Source organism: Capra hircus, chromosome 11 (genome assembly GCF_001704415.2).
Source record: "Capra hircus breed San Clemente chromosome 11, ASM170441v1, whole genome shotgun sequence".
NCBI classification, from domain to species: domain Eukaryota; kingdom Metazoa; phylum Chordata; class Mammalia; order Artiodactyla; family Bovidae; genus Capra; species Capra hircus.
This window is the reverse complement of record NC_030818.1, coordinates 93130873-93154788: the sequence shown is the minus strand read 5'-3', so window position 1 is coordinate 93154788 and position 23916 is coordinate 93130873. Positions and strand designations below refer to the sequence as shown.

The following is a 23916-nucleotide window of genomic DNA, read 5'->3' as shown; positions in this document are numbered from 1 at the left end:
TGTGTAAAATAGGTAGCTGGTGAGAACAGGCTGTGTAGTACAGGGAGCTCAGCTGGGTGCTCTGTGATGAACTAGAGGGGTGGGAGGAAGGTCCAAGAGGGAAGGAATATATGTATACATATGGCTGATACACTTCTTTATATAGCAGAAAGTGACACAGCATTGTAGAGCAATCATGCTTCATCACAAAAAAAGGAAAAACAAGGAAAGCCCCTCTCACTGAGCCAAGGACCCTAGAGAGACTATCCAGAAAGGAGATCTTGAGAGAACAGAAGCCCTGCCTCCAATCAGCAAACAAATGGAATCGTCAAGTACTTGCTTGAAATGATTCACACTTGTGCCTTCCACTGCTGAAGACTGGGAGAGTTTGATTCCACGAAGGATGCTCAGTAACGAAAATTAATTTAAACATATAGGTATTGCAAGACATTTTAAGACCGGCTGAGTATGAGAAACAAACTGCTTTGGGGAGGGGTTTTAGGTAGCCACTGGACTCCTGGTCACACCCGGGGGATGTGAGAAGTCAAAATTTTATGGTCTTTATTTTTAACGATAATATTTTTAATGTGTTTAAGATTCTTAAAGGCAGGAGAAAACTTAGGTGCCCATAAAAATGTTGGGTTTTTTTTTTCTATCTCTGCAATTGTTTAAGCTGTGGTGCCCCTTTCAGCTCTGAAGACAAAGCTGAAAGTAAATAAGGAAAAGTTTGCAGTGTTCACTCCTTCAGGTCACACAAAAGATGCTTGGTATTGAACATTTTGGCCCGTAAGTAGGGTGAAGAGGCAGCCCATGGAACTCAATCATCTTTCCTGGTTGAAATTTTGGCAAACCATGGAATATAAAGTAACCATCATGGAAACCTAAACATTGAATTATCAATCTTCTGTCAGGGAAGTCTTTACCTATTTTGCATCTCCTAGACTGGACTTCTATTCTTTATTTCTTTTGTCCAAACCCTCCACTTAGTGCTATAAACATAGAGATGACCCCCAGGTTTTATGACTGACAAATTAACAACCTGGAATGAAAGTGTCATGAAATCAAAGTCAATGTCTTGTTCAGGGTTTGATTCTCAAAACTTATTAAACCTCCTCCCACATAGTAGGTGTCTGGTGTATATTTGTTTAATGAATGGATCTCTAAGAAAAGATTTTTATACCTTTTCAGTGAAAGAGGGGTGAAGATTGAGAATGATGCTAATAATGATAGCCATCATTTATTAAAAACATCCTATTATAAGCCAGTATATTACACAAATTTTGTAGTTTATCTTAGTTAATCCTCCAAGTCACGTTATTAAATAGAGATTATATTTCCATTTTATTGATGAGAAGTCTAAGGTTCAGCGAGGTTAGGTAACTTTTATGACTATTGTGTGGCAGATCAAAACTGAAGCCAAGTTTGACTCCAAGTCTATGTCTTTTCACTGAAAGTTACTATCACTAATTATTACTAAGAAGCAATAATTCTCCTATGACTGAGGAGCCTCTTAAGGGCCACCTTCATGTCCTTGTTTCGTAGGCTGTAGATGAAGGGGTTCAGCATGGGAGTCACTAGAGTGTACACTGCAGCTGCTGCAATGTCCTTGTCTTCAGAGGCAATGGATGGAGGACACAGATAAGCACTGAAGAGGGTCCCATAGAAGACACAGACGACACAGAGATGGGAACTGCAGGTGGAAAAGGCCTTGCCACCCCCACCCGGCGTTCGGACCCTCAGAACGGCAGGTACAATGTGAATATAGGAGATGACAATGCATACGAAGGGGACCATGAGCACGGTGCCTCCTAAGGCAAAAACCATCAGCTCATTGATGCGGGTGTCAGAACAGGACAGCTTCAGGATGGGAATTATGTCACAGAAAAAGTGAGCTATTTCCCCAACAACACAGAAGGCTAGCCGAGCCATGAGGAGGGTGTGAGTCAAGGCAACGATGTGGGTGAGGATCCAACATAGTGCAAGCAGCAGGGTGCAGACTTGCAGACTCATGACCGTGCAGTAGTGGAGAGGGCGGCAAATGGCCACATAGCGATCATATGCCATCACGGCCAGGAAGAAGCTGTCCAGATCACCGAACATCAGAAAGAAGTACATCTGTGTGAGGCAGCCAACATAGGAGATGGTGTGAAGTTGTGTCTGTACATTTACCAGCATCTTGGTTACTGTGGAGGATGTCAAACCTATGTCAACAAAAGACAGGTTGACCAAAAAGAAGTACATGGGGGTGTGGAGGTGTGGGTCAGAGCCGATGGCCAGGATGATGAGCACATTTCCCGTCAAGGTGACAAGATACATACACAGGAAAATTCCAAAGAATAACTGCTGTTGCTCTGGCGAGCCAGATATTCCTCGCAGGAAAAATTCAGAAATGCTGGTTTGGTTTTCCATGACTCTGCTGCACCTGGAAGGTAGGAAGGAGAGTTAGAATGCTAGATTTCTTCTAGAACTCTGCCTGTGCTGTCTGTCAAGTTTTCCAACTCCCAAATCTCCTTTTTATTTCATTTTCATCCCCAATCTGGACTTCACCTCCAATCTGACCATACTTCTTTCTTTCCTCCTTATGAATATTATAGTTTTTTTCTTTCCTCTCTCTTCCCTCTGGTCAATCTTTTTTACAGATATGATTCTTTTAGGGAGTTTCTGGGCATATTCAGCTTCAGTCTTACAAAATTTTGGTCTACTTCTGTAGCCCTGTATCAGTGTCATCATTTTTTTTTAAATATTAATTTATTTATTTTAATTGGAGGCTAATTACTTTACAATATTGTATTGGTTTTGTCATACATCAACATGAATCCACCACAGGTAAACACGTGTTCCCCATCCTGAACCCCCCTCCCTCCTCCCTCCCTGTACCATCCCTCTGGGTCACCTCAGTGCACCAGCCCCAAGCATCCAGTATCATGCATTGAATTTTTAGTAGCTCAGATCCATGAGTAGGTGGAGATGAGCTAAATCTTATAATCTGTTGATAGCTCCTGAATTCCATAAAAAATTGTTTTTAAAGCCCTCACAATATCTCATTTTAGACTACAGGGCATTATTTTCTTTTTTTTTTTTTTAATGACATCTCTGTTTATTATTGACATGGGAAAAAGTTTAGAGTATGAAACAGCATGAAAAATATGATTGTATTTTTTATTTTTGTTTTTTATTAATTTTTTATTTTTTGTGGTTTAATGTTTGCATTTATTTATTTTAAATATAAATTTATTTATATTTAAATAATTGGAGGTTAATTACTTTACAATATTGTATTGGTTTTGTCATACATCAACATGAATCTGCCACAGGTGTACATGTGTTCCCCATCCTGAACCCCACTCCCTCCTCCCTCCCCGTACCATCTCTCTGGGTTGTCCCAGTGCACCAGCCCCAAGCATCCAGTATCATGCATCAAGCCTGGACTGGTGATTCATTTCATATATGATATTATACATGTTTCAATGCCATTCTCCCAAATCATCCCACCCTTTCCCTCTCCCAGAGTCCAAAAGTCTGTTCTATACATTTGTGTCTCTTTTGCTGTCTCACATACAGGGTTATCGTTCCCATCTCTCTAAATTCCATATATATGCATTAGTATACTATATTGGTGTTTTTCTTTCTGGCTTACTTCACTCTGTATAATAGGCTCCAGTTTCATCCACCTCATTAGAACTGATTCAAATGTGTTCTTTTTAATGGCTGAGTAATACTCCATTGTGTATATGTACCACAGTTTTCTTATCCATTCATCTGCTGATGGACATCTAGATTGCTTCCATGTTCTGGATATTATAAACAGTGCTGCAATGAACATTGGGGTACACGTGTCTCTTTCAATTCTGGTTTCCTCGGTGTGTATACCCAGCAGTGGGATTGCTGGGTCATATGGCAGTTCTATTTCCAGTTTTTTAAGGAATCTCCACACTGTTCTCCATAGTGGCTGTACTAGTTTTCATTCCCACCAACAGTGTAAGAGGGTTCCCTTTGAAACTATGCAGTGCATCTTTTCCCTGTCTTTCAGTTTTTATCATTGGCATAGGGTCATCCTGCAGCTAACATTTGTGTCCACTTGTTACATGTCAGGTGCTCAACTAAGCACTTCATACAGACTGTCTGCTTTAGCCCTTAACCAAAACAAGGAAGGAGAGATTGTTATGCTTAAGACTATGTGTTGAAGAAAACTGAGGCTAAGGATACTTGAATCATTTGCACCAACAATTTGTAAATATTGGAGCTAGAATTCAAACCCATAGCATTAGATGCTAGCATTAGGTAGAAAGTGGTTTTCTATTTATATTTTATTTTATCTCTTTATATTTTATCACCTTTATATTTCATCTCTCAGTATTTCTATTTTAGAATCTTTAACCTCACTTGTGGTTTTTCTATCTTATATACTTATTTTTCATAAAAGAACAATAAAATTTAAGAACTAGACAGAACCTACAGGATCATATGGCATTCCTGGGTGATTCAGTCGTAAAGAATCCACCTGCCAATACAGGAGTCGAAGGAGATGCAGAATCAATCCCTGGGTCAGGAATATCCCCTGGAGGAGGAAATGGTCCCCAATTCTGTATTCTTGTCAGGAAAGTCCCATAGACAGAGGAGCTTGCGGAGCTGCAGTCTGTGGGGTCATGAAGAGTTGGGCATGAATGAGTGACTGAGTGCACACACATACAAGATCATGGGGTCTAGAGACCCCCAAACATTGGTCACAATCATAACCAAATGAGACACTTTAAAAAATACAGACCCTTCAGACTTACCCAGATTTACTGAGTTAAAATTTTTAGGATATAGTCTACCCAGTTTAAATACTGGGTATTATTTAAAAACAAAAACTAAATTCTCCTCAAGTATTTTAATGCTCAGCAGAGACTAAGAAGGGCTTCCCTCGTGGCTCAGATGGTAAGACTTTCCCTGCAATGCAGGAGACCCGGGTTCCATACCAGGGTCCGAAAGGTCCCCTGGAGAAAGAAAGGACAATCCACTCCAGCATTCTTGTCTGAAGAATCCCACGGACAGAGGAGCCTGCCGGGCTACAATCCATGGGTCACAAAAAGTTGGACACAACTGAGTGATTAACACTTTCACTTTTTCAGAGACTGAGAGTAAATAATTTTGCTTAACTCTTCCATTTGATTCACAGATGAATAAGCTAAAGTTCAAAAATAAAGTTATTGAAATAATTTACACTGTGCTTTAGAGGAAGATATGGTATGACAACCAGGATATGCAGCCTCTCTGACCAGTGCCCTTTCTGTTAAGTCAGTTATTTTTTTAATTATTTTTTTTGTTATCAATATCTTGCAGATCTAAATATGTTCCTATTCTTAACTTCTATTCAAACTCCACACTTAAAGAAAAACTTACCTATAGATGGACAAGAAGATTTACTGAAACATTATTCTTATTTTGGAGTTAACACTTCTTGAACATGAAGAATATCTGAACACTATTGCGTATTTATTTATTCCTGAACCCTATACTAATTTAGGAATGTATCTCAGAACTATATAATTTTTCCCAAGAGATCATAAAACCACAAACTAAGTTATTTTTCTCCTACTCCATCTTTCCATGGAGAATACGATGCCTCACAAAGATTGGACTCCCCTGACTGGGCACATTCTAATAACCGTGTTCTAGAAAGTGACAGATTCTTAAGACCCAAATGATTGTGTATCTCATTGAGAGGAGAGTGGTACAGATTGAGTGGCTAGACAATTTTATGCTTTCCTGACTGCAGACCTTGCCTTTAGTGAGAAAGTCTACTCATCCCCACAAAGCTTCTCAAGGGGACTGTAAGTTATCTTAGGATGGAGTTGCATTTGTTTCACTATATCTGTCAGTGTGTAATGCCTGAATCAGGTTATTCCCTTAGTGCTCTCTTCATCAATAGCACTGACCATTTAACATCAGAAAATTTTCAAAATCCTTAACAAACAGTCTAAAAGTCTCCATTGTCAACCCTGCTTTTTACCTTCGTCTTTTTTTTTTTTTTTCTATCAAGGGCCTTATCCTTTGATTCTGTTGTCCTATTCTTTGGTTCTTCTTTCCCTAAAAGAGTTCCTCAGCCTTCATCCTGACTATAATCTCAAAAAACTCTACAGCTCTTAGAGACAAAAATGAGCAGCTCCAGATCCTTGGGCCAACCCTCTGGCTTTGTCACCCCATAGTGATAAATTCCCTTTACTTACTTCTGCCACTTCTTCACCTACTGTGTCTGCCAACAGGTAAAACATGGCTTGGCCTTGATGGAGAGGATTTTTCCAAAGGCAGGGCTTACTAGTTTGCAACTCTTTGTCTCATTTCTCTTCTTACTGCTATACCAGTTACCAGGAAGAAGGCACTATGGTTATCCTTAATTTGGAAGGAAGGAGGAAAGAGCTCAGATTCTTCCTGATGACCTTTGTGGTGGGATTATGTGAAATCAGGATTTAGGATCAAGAATAATAAATACAATTGGCAAATATCCAGAAACATACGTCAGATTGCTCAACTGATGTTATAAACAAGTTTAGGGTGAGGAAAGGAGAGAAAGAAATACCAGAATTCCCAGTAAGGAGCCCAAGAAATCAGCAAAAGATTGCAAAGCCAAGCCATAGCTAGGTGTGAAGGGGAAGTTAGAGCAATCAGAGTTACCTAGGCCAACTGGAACAGAGAAGCCCAGAATGAAGAGTATTTAAGATTTTCTGGGGCGCATGGTACCGGAGAAGACAATGGCACCCTACTCCAGTACTCTTGCCTGGGATGGGGGAGCCTGGTGGGCTGCCGTCTATGCGGTCGCACAGAGTCGGACATGACTGAAGTGACTTAGCAGCAGCAGCGGCACATGGTACACTGACCCCACTCAGGTCTACAGAAATTTTGAAATATTTTCTATTTTGAAACCTGAATAAGGGACTCAGAAATGGAGAGGGCTCATCAGACTATACCAGGAAGAGACTGAACAGGGCTCTACATTGGCCATATGTAGACAGGGCGTCATGGGAAAGAGTTCCCCAGAGCCTTGTTAGAACAGTCATAATTGCCCAGCTTCTCCTCTGTATCTCATATAATAGATCAAATTAGTACAGTGTTGGCCTCATTAAAACAACGTGGAAGCTTTACTTCTCTCTCTTGTTAAATGGTAGAATTAAGGATTGGTGTTATTTGTACTGATTTGTAATAGCAGTTTACAACTAAAATGCCACTTTCTATGTAAAGAAGTCTCCTAGCTGCCCCCTTGCAACAAGATTCCTGCCCCTAAGCTCCTCCTTTCAAAAGCAGAGACATTACTTTGCCAACTAAGGTCCGTCTGGTCAAGGCTATGGTTTTTCCAGTAGTCATGTGTGGATGTGAGAGTTGGACTGTGAAGAAGGCTGAGCGCCGAAGAATTGATGCGTTTGAACTGTGGTATTGGAGAAGACTCTTGAGAGTCCCTTGGACTGCAAGGAGATCCAACCAGTCCATTCTGAAGGAGATCAGCCCTGGGATTTCTTTGGAAGGAATGATGCTAAAGCTGAAACTCCAGTACTTTGGCCACCTCATGCGAAGAGTTGACTCATTGGAAAAGACTTTGATGCTGGGAGGGATTGGGGGCAGGAGGAGAAGGGGATGACCGAGGATGAGATGACTGGATGGCATCACTGACTCGATGGACACGGGTCTGAGTGAACTCCGGGAGTTGGTCATGGACAGGGAGGCCTGGCGTGCTGCGATTCATGGGGTCGCAAAGAGTCGAACACGACTGAGCGACTGAACTGAACTGAACTGAAGCTCCTCCTTTAAAGAAATCCAGAAACTGCCTGTATTCACATGTGCAGTTTAGTGGCATACGACATACTTAAAGAATTCTTGAACTTCTGGTTAAAGATGTTATATTAGAGCCATGCATTCAATTTTATGGTCCCCTCAAACCTACTAAAAGTAAAGTGACTTTTAAAAAAAGACATAAAACCCATGAGGGCAGAGAAGAGTGGAAAGCAAGCAATAGTAAAATTTCAAAAGTTGGAAAGCAAAGGGATGAGTGAGTGGTGATCAAAACGCTCTTTCTTTCCTCAACTTGACTAAATGTTAGACAGTTTTTTCCTGACTATAAACTGCTGACCTCCCATTTCTTAGAACATCTACTTTAGAAAAATTGTGTTTTAAAATTCTTTCTTTGCCCTTTTGGGCTGTAAATCTTCCAGGCTCTTGTCTGTTATACTAGTTCTTATACCTTAGGAATGTCTTTCTCAAGGTTCTGGGAGCTATCTCTTTGAAATGTAATTATCAATAAAGATAACACCCCTGTCTTCCAGTCTCTGTGAAAGGGTAGGAACCTAACTTCAATCGATGCCAATTAGCAAGCATATTAATAGATGGCCTATATCTCTGACCTACCTTCTTTATAACATCCTCCAATACTTTTCCATTAGCTAATCCCAGCTCTTATAAATCCCCCTGCCTTTTGTTTCAGCAGAATTGACTTCAGTCTGTCTCTCCAATTGCAGTATTCTTGAATAAAGTCTTCCTTGCTTCTTTAACTCCACATGTGTAATTTATCTTTGACAATGGTGAGTGGGTTAACAGACATGAAGAAGCTAGATACTAAGCTGGTGGTAGATGAAATAAAATAATCAATTTTGTCAATACTGAAGAATCCACAAAAAATCAGAAACTGGGAGCTCTGGGTATATGAAATAACCTCAGAGGTGATAGCTATTTCAGAAACTGAATCTCTAGATTCTAGTTTTCACTCCTCACTACTGGAATACCGTCTTCTTCTATCCCAGCAGAAGTTGGTAGTTTTATTTTCTGGAGAAGTTGTGACTAGGAGTTGTCACATAAAATTCAGATTAGTGAATCATATACAAAAACAAGAATTATATGACTATGTGCATGCGTGCTAAGTTCAGTCATGTCCAACTCTGTGCAACCCTATGGACTGTAGCCCTCCAGGCTCCTCTGTCTGTGGGGATTCTCCAGGCAAGAATCTGGAGTAAGTTGCCATGCCCTCCTCCAGGGGATCTCCCCCACCCAGGGATAAACCCAACTCTCTTGTGTCTCCTGAATTGGCTGTGCTGTGCTTAGTTGCTCAGTCGTGTCCTACTCTTTGCGACCCCATGGGCTGCACCCACTAGGCTCTTCTGTCCATAGGGATTTTCAGGCAAGAATACTGGAGTGGGTTGCCATGCCCACCTCCAAGGGATTGTCCCAACCCAGAGACTGAACCCAGGTCTCCCGCATTGCAGGCAGATTCTTTACCATCTGAGCCAGGCTTTGGCAGACAGGTTCTTTTCCACTAGCACCACCAGGGAAGCCTTTTGCATGACTCTGTGTGTGTGTGTGTGTGTGTGTGTGTGTGCGCGTGTGTGTGTGCATGCGTGTGCGTGTGCGTGTGCATGTGCATGCTAAGTCCTTCAGTCATGACCGACTGTTTGCAACCCTATGGGCATAGCCTGCCAGGCTCCTCTGTCCATAGGATTCCCCAGGCAAGGATACTGGAGTGGGTTGCCATTTCCTTCCCCAAGGGATCTTCTTGATCCAGGGAGGGAACCCACCTATCTTGCATTGGCAGGCGAGTTTTTTACCACTAGCACCAAGTGGGAAGCCCTTACATGACTATCAGTTCAGTTCACTCTCTCAGTCGTGTCGGACTCTTTGCAACCCCATGAACTGCAGCATGCCAGGCCTCCCTGTCCATCACCAGCTCTTGAAGTCCACCCAAACCCATGTCCATCGAGTCAGTGATGCCATCCAACCATCTCATCCTCTGGCGTCCCCTTCTCCTCCTGCCCTCAATCTTTCCCAGCATCAGGGTCTTTTCCAGTGAGTCAGCTCTTCACATCAGGTGGCCAAAGTATCGGAGTTTCAGCTTCAACATCGGTCCTTCCAATGAACACCCAGGACTGATCTTTAGGATGGACTGGTTGGATCTCCTTGCAGTCCAAGGGACTCTCAAGAGTCTTCTCCAACATCATAGTTCAAACACATCAATTCTTTGGTGCTCAGTTTTCTTTATAGTCCAACTCTCACATCCATACACGACCACTGGAAAAACCATAGCCTTGATTATATGGACCTTTGTTGACAAAGTAATGTCTCTGCTTTTTAATAACATTCCTTCCAAGGAGTAAGCATCTTTTAATTTCATGGCTGCATCACCATCTGCAGTGATTTTGGAGCCCAGAAAAATAAAGCCCAGAAAAATATATACATGACTATAAGTAATACCAAATGATGAATCCTGAAACCTAAAGACCTATATTGTGAATACAGAATACTGTAAAAATTTCTAAGACATTCAAGTAGCTGAGCAGGAAAGAACTAAGGATACTGGCATTGGCCTTCCCCTGAAAGTTTTCCCAGCCAGATAATCCTACAGTGAAACTCAAAATCGACAGCTCCTTCTATAAACACAGGGCTTCCAGGCAGTTCCAGTACAAAATTCATTGTAGTTAGCATTTCAAATTTATATGCTTTTCACAAAATTATCAGTTAATAGGATATTCAAATGAAAAATAATTAATTTACTCCTGACCTCATGCTATATAAAAAATCAGTTCCAACTAGATTCATATACAAACAAAAGACAAAACAACAAAATTTTTTATGAAAACACAAATATCTTCCTAATCAAGAAGTATGCAGCTATCTCTTAAATAGGACATAAACAGAATAACTGAAAGTAAATAAATAAGTGGGACCATATTAAAATTAAGAACTTCTAAAAAAATAATAAAAAAATTAAAATAAAATTAAGAACTTCTATTTTTCAAAAGGCACCAGTAAGAGAGTGAAAATTCAATGCACAGGCAAGAAGGAGACATGTGTCATGCATGCATTTCATGAAATATTGTATACCGGTATGTATATATAAGACCCTTTTCAAATCAAGGAATAGAAAGAAACTCCAAAATACATTAAAAAATATATCAGAATGTAATATCAAATATTTTTTAAAACACATGAAAATGTTTTCAACCTCATTGGTCATCAGGACAGCTTAAATTTAACCTACAATGTGTTACTACTACACATCTATCAGAATAGCTAAAATGAAAAAGACTGTACCAAATGTTAGTGAGATTGGAGCAACCAGAATCTGATAACCACTGTCAACACCATAGAACAATCACTCTGAAAAACTGAAGCTGAACCATGCAAAACCTAGGATTCCCAAATTCTACTATCAAACATATATCCAACTAAAATGTGTATACACATTCCTCAAGAGGTCTGGATAAAAATGTTTATACCAGCACTATTTATAAAATACCAAACTGAAAATCACCTAAATAGCTATCAACAATAGATTAGATGAATTATGGTAATTTCCATTAATGAGTGTCAGCAGCAATGAGAATGAATGAAACACAGGTTTGAGTTTCCCGCTTGCTTCCCTGTCTACTCTCCCACTTCCAGATGATTTCCATTGTAGTTATCCCATGTCTGTATCACTCTTGTATTGGGTATATGTGTAGAGGAAATAAAATCCAAGGTCTTCAGACTGAAAGGAACAATACATAGAGGGGTGCATCTAAGGAGACATTTTTCCACTTGGACCTCATTTAGATGACAAGATCTTGGACCTTGACCTCATGTTGCAATGGAATGAGATTCTGAAGCTTTTTCAGTTCAGTTCAGTCACTCAGTCATGTCTGACTCTTTGCAACCCCATCGACTGCAGCACAACAGGTGTTCATGTCCATCAGCAACTCCAAAGCTTGCTCAAACTCATGTCCATTGAGTCAGTGATGCCATCCAATCATCTCATCTCTGTCGTCCCCTTCTCCTCCTGCCTTCAATCTTTCCCAGCGTCAGAGTCTTTTCCAATGAGTCAGTTCTTCACATCAGATGGCCAAAGTATTGAAGCTTCAGTTTCAGCGTCAGTCCTTCCAATGAATATTCAGAACTGATTTCCTTTAGGATTGACTGGTTTGATCTCCTTGCAGTCCACGGGACTCTCAAGAGTCTACTCCAACACCACAGTTCAAAAGCATCAATTCTTTGGTGTCAGCTTTCTTTATAGTCCAACTCTCAGATCCATACATGATTACTGGAAAAACCATAGCTTTGACTAGATGGGTTGTTGGGGTCCAGACCCGGTGGATCCAGGGTAATTGGAAGCGGGGATGGAGTTGGCTATTAGGAAAGAATTGTTTAGTTAGAGATATAAAGAGAGATTAGGAAAGAATAGTGTAGTGGAGAAAATAGAGGAGAAAAAGAGGCTATATTAATACAGGAGAAAAAGAGGCTGTATTCCTTGGTTTACACAGGAGACCAATAAAGCCCCAAGACAAGGGGCTAGCACTGTCTACATAGGCCACCGGCGCCCGCTTGAATAGCGGAGGGTGCCCCACGTTGGGCTCCCTCTCACGTGGGTCTTAGAAGCCAGGGCAAATAAGCAGACATGGAGAGCCTCTGTACTCCAGATGGGAATTCAGCCTGAAAAGGAGAGAACAAGAAAAGATGACGCGGGGGAAACCAGTCTTTCCAGGAACTGGTCCATCTCTTTATTTTTCAGGAGAGCTTTTATACTTTAAGTTGTACATAGAGATCAATGGATAATACAAAGTCATGCAGGGTCAGCAGTCCTGACCCTTATTGAAACCACACTTTCTTTCTGCATTCCTTCCGATATACAAAGTTCTCAGGTGATTTACATCATCTTTTGGCCAAGAGGCCTGCTAACATTTTATGACCCTTTCTGATGATGATTAGTCAACCAGAAAACTTATTTTCTCCAAAGGTGATTTTTCTTAAGCTAGGTGCCACTCTCTGAAAGTACTAGATAAGATTACATTCCTATAGGGTAAGGGTATAATCAAGAAAAAAATATACTAGCCTAAGGTTTAATGTGATTAATATCAAAGATTATTACTTATTTTTCCTATATGCTGCTGCTAAGTCACTTCAGTCATGTCCAACTCTGTGCGACCCCAGAGATGGCAGCCCACCAGGCTCCCCCGTCCCTGGGATTCTCCAGGCAAGAACACTGGAGTGGGTTGCCATTTCCTTCTCCAATGCATGAAAGTGAAAAGTGAAAGTGAAAAGTGAAAGTGAAGTCACTAAGTCATGTCTGACACTTAGCGACCCCATGGACTGCAGCCTACCAGGCTCCTCCATCCATGGGATTTTCCAGGCAAGAGTACTGGAGTGGGGTGCCATTGCCTTCTCCTCCTATATGCGAGTTATATCAATGTATATAAGGGACAAGGGATATGGAGACTTAGCAGCAAATATTGGCTCAACATTGAAACCCTCCACCAGTATATTTCTAAAAACCCACTAATGCTACACTAATAATTTCTAACTTCTCATAAGACTCTGTATTTAGAAAGTTTTAGAGTGTCTTGTGCCTCTTATGGTTGGGAGGCTGTGAACAATCACATGTGTGGTTGTAAGAGGCTGGACAAACTTGTCAGGCAGGCTAGAGAGCCATCAGGGGAGTTTTTGGACTGAAACACTCTTGTTACACCCAGGAGACTTATTAACTGGAGCTCTAAGTTAACTCCTTTCAGAGAAAGGTGGTGGGGGACAGCCCCTCTGTAATGTCAGAAGAGTAGGTGGAAAGCATAATGCAGTAAGGCAGGTAGACTCTGGTTTTTGGGGATAGATGCTCAAGAAAATCCAGGGGGACCCCTGAGGCCTGATCTCGCCTTTGCGTTTGTCAGGCCCCCTTCCTCATGACCTTTGCCACAGGTGGGATTCCCCATGCTGGCTCCTGGCAATGGGTCTTTGTTGGCAAAGTAATGTCTCTGCTTTTGAATATGCTGTCTAGGTTAGTCATAGCTTTTCTTCCAAGGAACAAGCATCTTTTAATTTCATGGCTGCAATCACCATCTTCAGTGATTATGGAACCCAAGAAAATAGTCCCTCACTGTTTCCATTGTTTCCCCATCTATTTGCCATGAAGTGATGTTTCCGGACGCTATGATCTTCATTTTCTAAATGTTGAGTTTTAAGCCAACTTTTTCCCTCTCCTTTTCCACTTTCATCAAGAGGCTCTTTAGTTCTTCTTTGCTTTCTGCCATAAGGGTGATGTCATCTGTGTATCTAAGGTTATTGATATTTCTCCCAGCAATCTTGATTCCAACTTATGCTTCATCCATCCAACATTTCGCATGATGTGCTCTGCATATAAGTTAAATAAGCAGGGTGATAGTGTATAGCCTTGATGTACTCCTTTCCCAATTTGGAGCCAGTCTGTTGTCCCATGTCCAGTTCTCACTGTGGCTTCTTGAGCTGCATACAGATTTCTCAGAAGGCAGATGAGATGGTCTGGTATTCCCATCTCTTGAAGAATTTTCCACAGTTTGTTGTGATCCACATAGTCAAAGTCTTTGGCATAGTCAATAAAGCAGAAGTAGATGTTTTTCTGGAACTCTCTTGCTTTTTCCATGATCCAACAGATGTTGGCAATCTGATCTCTGGTTCCTCTGCCTTTTCTAAGGCCAGCTTGATGTATGGCAAAACCAATACAATATTATAAAGTAATTAACCTCCAATTAAAATAAATAAATTTATATTTAAAAAACCAGCTTGTACATCTGGAAGTTCATGGTTCATGTACTGTTGAAGTCTGGCTTGGAGAATTTTGAGTATTTATTTGCTAGTGTGTGAGATGAGTGCAATTGTGTGATAGTCTGAACATTATTTGGCATTGCCTTTCTTTGGGACTGGAATGAAAACTGACCTTTTCCAGTCCTGTGGCCACTGCTGAGTTTTCAACATTTGCTGACATATTGAGTGTAGCACTTTCACAGCATCATTTTTTAGGATTTGAAATCACTCAACTGGAATTCCATCACCTCCACTAGCTTTGTTCATAGGACTGCTTCCTAAGTCCTATTTGGCTCTGCATTCCAGGACATCTGGCTATAGGTGAGTGATCACACCATCATGGTTATCACAGTCATGAAGATCTTTTTTGTATAGTTCTTCTGTGTATTCTTGTTACCTCTTCTTAATGTCTTCTGCTTTTGTTAGGTCCATACCATTTCTGTCCTTTATTGTGCCCATCTTTGCATGAAATGTTCCCTTGGTATCTCTAATTTTCTTGAAGAGATCTCTAGAATTTCCCATTCTATTGTTTTCCTCTACTTCTTTGCACTGATCCCTGAGGAAGGCTTTCTTATCTGTCCTTGCTCTTCTTTGGAACTCTGCATTCAAATGGGTATATCTTTCCTTTTCTCCTTTGCTTTTCACTTCTCTTCTTCTCTCAGCTATTTGTAAGGCCTCCTCAGACAACCATTTTGCCTTTTTGCATTTCTTTTTCTTGGGAATGGTCTTGATCACTGCCTCTTGTACAATGTCATGAATCTCTGTCCACAGTTCTTCAGGCACTCTATCAGATCTAATCCCTTGAATGTACTTCTCACTTCCACTGTATAATCATCAGGGATTTGATTTAGGTCATACCTGAATGGTCTAGTGATTTTCCCCACTTTCTTCAATTTTAAGTCTGAATTTGGCATAAGGAGTTCATGACCTGAGCCACAGTCATCTCCCGATCTTGTTTTTGCTGACTGTGTAGAGCTTCTCCATTTTTGGCTGCAAAGAATGCAATCAATCTGATTTCAGTATTGACCATCTGGTGATGTCCATGTATAGAGTCTTCTCTTGTGCTGTAGGAAGAGGGTGTTTGCTATGACCAGTGCGTTCTCTTGGCAACACTCTGTTAACCTTTGCCCTGCTTCCTTTTGTATTCCAAGGCCAAATTTGCTTGTTACTCCAGGTATCTCTTGACTTCCTACTTTTGCATTCCAGTCCACTATGATGAAAAGGACATCTTTTTTGTGTGTTAGTTCTAGAAGGTCTTGTAGGTCTTCATAGAACTGTTCAACCTCAGCTTCTTTAGCATTACTGGTTGGGTCATAGGTGTGGATTACTGTGATATTGAATGGTTTGCCTTGGAAACGAACAGAGATCATTCTGTCGTTTTTCAGGTTACACTCAAGTACTGTATTTTGAACTCTTGTTGACTATGAGGGCTACTCCGTTTCTTCTAAGGGGAAGAAGGAATTTTTCCACAGTAGTAGATATAATGGTCATCTGAGTTAAATTCACCCTTTCCAGTTGATTTAGTTCACTTTACTAAAATGTCAGTGTTCACTCTTGCCATCTCCTGCTTGACCACTTCCAATTTACCTTGATTCATGGATCTACATTCCAGGTTCCTATGCAATATTGTTGTTTACAGCATAGGACTTTACTTCCATCACCAGTCATATGCAAAACTAGGCATTGTTTTGCTTTGGCTCCATCTCTTCATTCTTTCCTGAGTTATTTCTCTACTGTTCTCCAGTAGTATATTGGGCAACTACCGACCTGGGGAGTTCATCTTTCAGTTCCTATCTTTTTGCCTTTTCTTACTGTTCATGGGATTCTCAAGGCAAGAATACTGAAGTGCCTTTCCATTCCCTTCTTCTGTGGGCCATGTTTTATCAGAACTCTCCACCATGACCATCCATCTTGGGTGGCTGTCCATCATGGGTGGCCCTACACTGCATGGCTCATAGTTTCATTGAGTTAGACAAGTCTGTAGTCCATGTGGATTCTGAGGCTTTTTGGAAGGAACAAGTCTATTCTGAATTTGGGAAGAATATAAATAATTTGAGTCAAGAGATCAGGCTGTGCTAAATGAAAGAGGATCCCAAATTCTTTCCTATTCTTCCTATGGAGGGATAAAGCTTAACTTCTTTCGCTTAGTCACTGGGCTGGCCTTAGTGATTGATTGCTCTCTAGAAGACAGTGAAAGCAAGATTCTCAGATTTCCAAAGCTAGGTTTTATGAAGACCTTGCAACTTCCGTCATGACTTCTTAGGTGGTTTGTTCTCAAAATGCCCCATTTCTGAAGCCAGCTGCTGTGCTGTAAGTAGCCCAGATACATATGGAAAGGCCAGGTATAGGTGTTCAGACCTAACAAACAAATGGAGAATGTATGAGTTACTAAAAAGTGATACTGATAAAACTGTTGCTGCTGTTAGTCACTCAGTCATGTCTGCTGACTCTTTGTGACCCCATGAACTGCAGCCGACCAGGCTTCCCTGTCCTTCACTATCTCCCTGAGTTTGCTCAAACTCATGTCCATTGAATCGATGATGCCATCCAATCTCATCCTCTGTCACCTGCTTCTCATGCCCTCAATCAAATTAGCCACATGTGAAAAATTAAAAGTAAAGCTAGGTACTTTTTTCTCACCCCACAGCAACATAAATTGCAAGTAAATGAAAAACGTAGTGTAGTGTTTAAAACTAGAAGAAAGAACTAAATGGAATTTCCTTGATCTACAGGATGGAAAGGACTTTTTAGTATAAAAGCAATGGGGAAAAATACAAAGCTAAATATCTGTCAATTTTGACTAAAAAATAATTTTAAAATCTTCTATAAAAATGGATGAACAAAAGACTGTTCTATACATCTGTGTCTTTTTTGCTGTTTTGCATACAGGGTTATCATTACCATCTTTCTAAATTCCATATATGTGTGTTAGTATACTGTATTGGTGTTTTTCTTTCTGGCTTACTTCACTCTGTATAATAGGCTACAGTTTCATCCACCTCATTAGAACTGATTCAAATGTATTCTTTTTAACGGCTGAGTAATACTCCATTGTGTATATGTACCACAGCTTTCTTATCCATTCATCTGCTGATAGACATCTAGGTTGCTTCCATGTCCTGGCTATTATAAACAGTGCTGTGATGAACATTGGGGTATACGTGTCTCTTTCAATGTGGCAGAGGGAGAGGGTGGGATGATTTGGGAGAATGGCATTGAAACATGTATAATATCATATATGAAATGAATCGCCAGTCCAGGTTCAATGAATGATACTGGATGCTTGGGGCTGGTGCACTGGGATGACCCAGAGGGATGGTACAGGGAGGGAGGAGGGAGGGGGGTTCAGGATGGGGAACACGTGTATACCTGTGGTGGATTCATGTTGATGTATGGCAAAACCAATACAATATTGTAAAGTAATTAACCTCCAATTAAAATAAAAATTTATATTTAAAAAAATAGATGAACAGTCCAAGTTTGATGCATGAAACAGGGACTCAAAGCCAGTGCACTGGGCCAACTCAGAGGTATGGGATGGAGAGGGAGCTGGGAGGGGAATTCAGGATGGGGGACACATGTACACCCATGGCTGATTCATGTCAATGTATGGCAAAAAACACCAGAATATTGTAAAGTAATTAGCCTCCAATTAAAATAAATAAATCAATTTTTAAAAAACTTCTATAAATATTCAATGGCAAGGACATAAAAAACACCCCAAATAAAATGTTTTAATTTTGTTTTACTGTATCTAATATCCATTTTAAAACCACAAACACCCCAATAGGAAAAAGACAAATATATTAACAGGATAATTTGAAGAATAATTACTCATAGTTAAAAATAAAAAAAAAAAGTAGTTGATCTTGCTAGTAACCAAAGGCACACACAGAGAAAATGAGATTTTCACATAGAAAATGAGATTATTCTGTACCAGTGATATTGCTGATGATTAAAATCAGCAATGATACTGGGACAAATTACAGTGGTTAAGAGCATGGACTCAAGCCACTCCATCCTTTCTTCCTTTTTTCCTTCCCCTGTGTGCACTCTTCATCTCTAGGTCTCCATCCAGGTTCTGATTTTCTACTTCTGTCTCCTTTCCAGTCTGCCAACACTACACCCTGCACTATCTGTCTCAAAAAAAAAAAAAAGTGGACTCTAGTGTAGTGGAGACCTAGATTGGAATTCCATCCTCTCCATTTAGTTGGTCAAGTCATTATCTTCACTGGGCCTCAGTATTCTCATCTGTGAAATAGGGATAACAATAGTTTCTTTATCCTAATAAACTTGTATTACTTGAGATCATTAAAGAAAGTGTGCAGTAAGTACTACAGTATTTTTTTAAAGATATTTTATATGGATCATTTTGAAAGTCTTTATAGAATTTTTTACAATATTGTTTCTGTTTCATGCTTTGGTTTTTTGACCCCGAGGCTTGTGGGATCTTAACTCCCCATCCAGGGAGAAACCCATGCCTCCTGCACTGGAAGGTGAAGTTTTAACCACTGAATCACCAGGGAAGTCCCAGTACTACTAGTATTAATGACAATACTGAAGATGTTACATCTTTGCCATGGTTATGGATCAAATATTATGGCTGGTGTGTTCTACATAGGCTGCCTTATGTAACTGAGAGTTTAGGACTTGAGGGAGCTGCTTCTTAGCATTACTCTGTTTAGAGAGGTAATACCTAGGTGTCACTAGTGGTAAAGAACCTGCCTCCCAATGCAGGAGACATAAGAGATGCAGATTCCATCCCTGGATTGGGAAGATCCCCTGGAGGAGGGCATGGCAACCCACTACAGTGTTCTTGCCTAGATAATCCCATGGTCAGAGGAGCCTGGCAGGCTACAGTCCATTTAGAGAAATCACCAGCAGGACCATTATACTTTAAGCTCTTAATGTCTCCCTCAATCCAGTTTAACCTAGAACCTGGTTAAACTGGCATTAAATGGTCCAGGGCAGAGGCAAGAGTTCCCAGGAGGACTGCTGGTCAGGCTGGAGTGCACAGCATCCCAGCTAAAGGCCTCAGAATCTCACCCCCAAGTTCCATCTGAGAGCTTAACCCCTGGGAAAGAGATGCCCTCTATTCTCCCAGGACCTTGGCAAGGATGGCTAGAGAATAGGCTGCAAAGGGACACTGAGGTTGGCTCTAATGAGCACTTTGGGGATGATGTTCTAGGGATCTTTAAAACCCTAAGAAAGGCTCCTGTCTTCCCAGGTCTGAAAAATTCATTATACACTCTAGGTATTCCTGATGACCACTGGACTCAATAGACCCCAGCTTTACAAGGTCAGAAAGGTCTCAGGGAGTTCCTTATTGTGAACTTCCCACACACAAGAGGGAACTGGAGAATCTGAATATGCTTGAAACCAATCCATGCTCTGATAGGTGAGAGAATCTGGATGGGTAGGGGACAAACACACATACTTGTACAAACACCTTCCTTCCCAGCCCAAGGACCAGGCAAAAGTTTCTAGGGTAGCCGATCTGAATGTCTGCCTAAGATTAGAAGTCTCTCTATAAACCAAGAACAAATGGAGTACTAATACAGTGGCAAAATCTAATAAGGTTAGGGAGGACATGAAATGACATCTTATACAAGCTTGCTCTAAATCCTAGGAGAACTGAAGATCAGAGTGGCCATTTTCAAGCCCAGAGAACCAGACACTGATTCCTTCTACCTTCCCTTTGATGAAAAGAAACATCAGAGAGTTAGACTACAAGTGTAGAGGGAAGGCACAGACACTGGAGTCAGACACACCTGCTGCTGAGTCACATTCATTAGCTTTCTGATCTTGAGTACATCAAATATTTCTAAGACTCAATTGCACCATTTGCAGAATTGTGGAGGAGAATAATACCTACCAGACTTGAAAAAACAAAAGAGTGCCATCAAGTTCTCTGGAACATAGCAAGCATCTACAAAGAGGTACTGATCATGCTCATGTCCAAGAGACTAGGGGGAGAGAAATACCAGTTTTCAAATGTCTAGATGTGCAATAGGGGAAGAGTTCAGGGAAAAAGGAGAGAGAGTGATGAGGGTCAAGGGTGGGCAGCCCTGTCCTGTTTGTCTACTGTGGATGCAGAGAATGACACTCCCTGGCCTCAGCCCATATATCCATGTTCCTAGTAAGGTAAGAGTACAGAAAGTGGAGCTAAATAGGTGAGGTCAAGTTCTAGGGATTGAGGAGGCAAGTAGAAATAGATTATCTTGTCTATGGTGTATGTCAAGGGGTGGGTGTTGGGGGAGGGGCAGCAAGGAAGATCATGTATTTCCTTTTTACTTGGTGAGCAAAAGTGACTTTTCCAACCTTGCCTTTAAGGATATGCTCAATTCTTATCTCCTCCAATTGCCAACATGGACTTCTCTGGTCAAACTGATCACTTTCCTGAGGACCCTACTATATACAGCTATGAAGACATGGTTCAGTTTGCATGGGTATTGGTTTGCCTGTTCTCTAAAGTTCCATGTGTATTTTCTCACATCATAATGACATCCAGAGATTCTCATGGGCAAGGTCCACTTCTTTTTTTCCTGGAACAGTTTGGGCTACACAGATATTATCTGTGAATTGATCTAATACTTAAATATTGACACGTGGAAGTGTTTTATCTGCATAGATAGCAAAACTACAAAGGATGGGAAAACGAAGCAGAGTGAACCAAACCACCCTTTCAGACTTCCTCCTTCTAGGGATCTCTGAGCGGCCAGAGGAGCAAACTCTCCTGTTTGTCATCTTCCTGGGCATGTACCTGGTCACTATGATGGGAAACCTGCTCATCATCCTGGCCATCACCTCTGACCCTCACCTCCATACTCCCATGTACTTCTTTCTGGCCAACCTATCAATAACAGATGCCTGCTTCACTTCTGCCTCCATCCCCAAAATGCTGGTCAACATGCATACTCAGAGTCAGACCATCTCCTATTCTGGGTGCTTTGCACAGCTGTATTTTCTCCTTGTGTTTGGTGGCCTTGACAACTTACTTCTGGCAGTGATGGCATATGACCGCTATGTGGCCATCTGTCAGCCACTTCATTACAGCACAGCTATGAGTCCCCAACTCTGTGCATTAATGTTGAGCATATGCTGGGTGCTAACCAACTGTCCTGCACTGACACACACACTGTTGCTGACCCGTGTGGCCTTCTGTGCCCACAAGGCCATTCCCCACTTCTTCTGTGATCCCAGTGCTCTCCTGAAGCTTGCCTGCTCAGACACCCGCCTTAACGAGCTGATGATCATCACCATGGGCCTGATGTTCCTCACTGCTCCCCTCCTGCTGATTGTCCTCTCCTACGTCCGCATTTCCTGGGCTGTGTTTGGCATCTCATCTCCTGGAGGGCGGTGGAAGGCCTTCTCGACATGTGGATCTCACCTCACAGTGGTCCTGCTCTTCTATGGGTCTCTTATGGGTGTGTATTTACTTCCTCCATCAACTCACTCTGCAGAGAGGGAGAGCAGGGCTGCCATTCTCTATATGGTGATTATTCCCATGCTGAACCCTTTCATATACAGCTTGAGGAATAAAGATATGAATGAGGCTTTGAGTAAACTCTTCGGCAGTGGGAAAACCATCTTTATACCATGACAGTGATGGCCAATCTTGGTGAAAAATTAGAATTAAAATTAATTAGAATTAATTAGAATTAAAAAATTAAAAAATTAGAATTAATCCCTGCTCTCCATCATTTGAATGGCTCCATTATTCTCAGGCTGATTTAAGGAAAAGTTATCAAGACATTAAAAAATTAGGTGTTTAACAAAGAAGGCATTTCCATTCTTTCACTGGGCCCCTGGCAACCATCATTCTATTCTCTGCTTCTATGATTTGACCGTGTTAGATGCCACAAGTAAGTTAAATCATACACTATTTGTCTTTCTGTGTCTGACTTATTTCACCTAGCATAATGTACAAAGTTCCAGTTATGCAAGATGAATGAGTTTTTTGAGATCAAATATTTGGCAGGATAACTATAGTGAATGACACTGTATTGTGTGCTTGTCATGTACTATGAAGGTGGCTCTTGAATTAAGTCTTCTTACCAAACACACAAAAATAAAATGGCCATTATATGGAGGTGATAAATACATTAGTCAACTTGACTATGGTGATAATTTCACAACATATACATACCAAAATATCAAGCTGTACATTTTATTTTTTTCATAATATTTAAATACATACAATGTTTATATGTTAAATATACCTCAATAAAGCTGTTTAAAAATGAACTAATAGTTTCTCAGGAAATAAGACTAGAGACTTAAGTTCTACTAGTGATGTTAATTTCTCAATTTAATACACAAGAGCTATCATTAATAGTAAATAGAATTCACAGTTTATATAAAGAATTACTAGGACAAGAGGTTAACTAGAAACAAATGCAATTCAAGCTATCATGTATTTTCTGAGTATTTATTCCAGATTACTGCTTCTCCTAGTTAAGTCACAGCTTGGGAAGTGAAGAGGGATTTTTCTCCTAAGTGGAAATTCCTTTTTGATTTGCTGCTTTTAAAATGAAATCTGCTTTATGATGGCAATCCAAATATATTAACATAGACATGAAAACAAAGGATACAGTCAAAGTACTTCACACTTCTGTTATTCATTTTCTATCCTTCTAAAATGGTTTTTATTCATAAAATTTTATGTTTACATAAATGGGATTTATTTCACATGGTATTTTATAGCTTTCCTTTTCTATAATAATTTAGTTTTATTGTATTGTAATATCTACATTTCTGCTTCTATACATATACATAGAATGTACACAGCATCAATACATCAATCCACTTAAAGTTTTTAAGTTTCAGTTTATCTCTTATTGAATTAACACAATGATTCATTGTGAAACTTTATTAACAATTATACTATACTTGAAATGCCTTGTGTCGGTTGTCTGATCAAGGTTACTTTCGCATCTCCAAAGCATCTATTTTAAAGAGCTCCATTGTCTTAGTTCCCCAGGGCCTGTAGCTTGCTCCTTTGAAAAGAGAAGCATGAACTTTGAAAATACCCATAAAAATACATGAAGAATGGAAGTCTAGGTTGAACCCCATGGAAAGAGAGACAACACAGCCAGATTGTCTTCATTCACCTAAGGGATTGCCTAAGTCAGAGCTTAATGAATGAAATAAATGAATAATAATAGAAAGTTGCTACCAAAATATTCTACATGTGTATCAAATACTAAGCTTCTACCAAAATTTCTAACTTCCATCTTCATACCTCAAACAGACTAGAGTTGGGGACATCACCTTAGCCCTAAATGCCAGTCCAGATGCTGGCTGCATACTAATTAGTCCTATATTTATGTACAAAATTGGATAAACATATTGCATTTTACATAGGGCAGACACATACACACAAAGAGAAAA

General features: G+C 40.5%; 2 protein-coding genes across 2 annotated transcripts; one reads left to right on the top strand and one right to left on the bottom strand.

Moving 5' to 3' along the window:
* Window positions 1453-2388, bottom strand: LOC102170611 (olfactory receptor 1N1). The gene has a single exon (XM_013967778.1). It carries the CDS (start codon window positions 2386-2388, stop codon window positions 1453-1455), a length of 936 nt encoding a protein of 311 aa, XP_013823232.1.
* LOC106502638 (olfactory receptor 1N2) lies at window positions 21167-22126 on the top strand. The gene has a single exon (XM_013967771.2). It carries the CDS (start codon window positions 21173-21175, stop codon window positions 22124-22126), a length of 954 nt encoding a protein of 317 aa, XP_013823225.1. The 5' UTR covers window positions 21167-21172.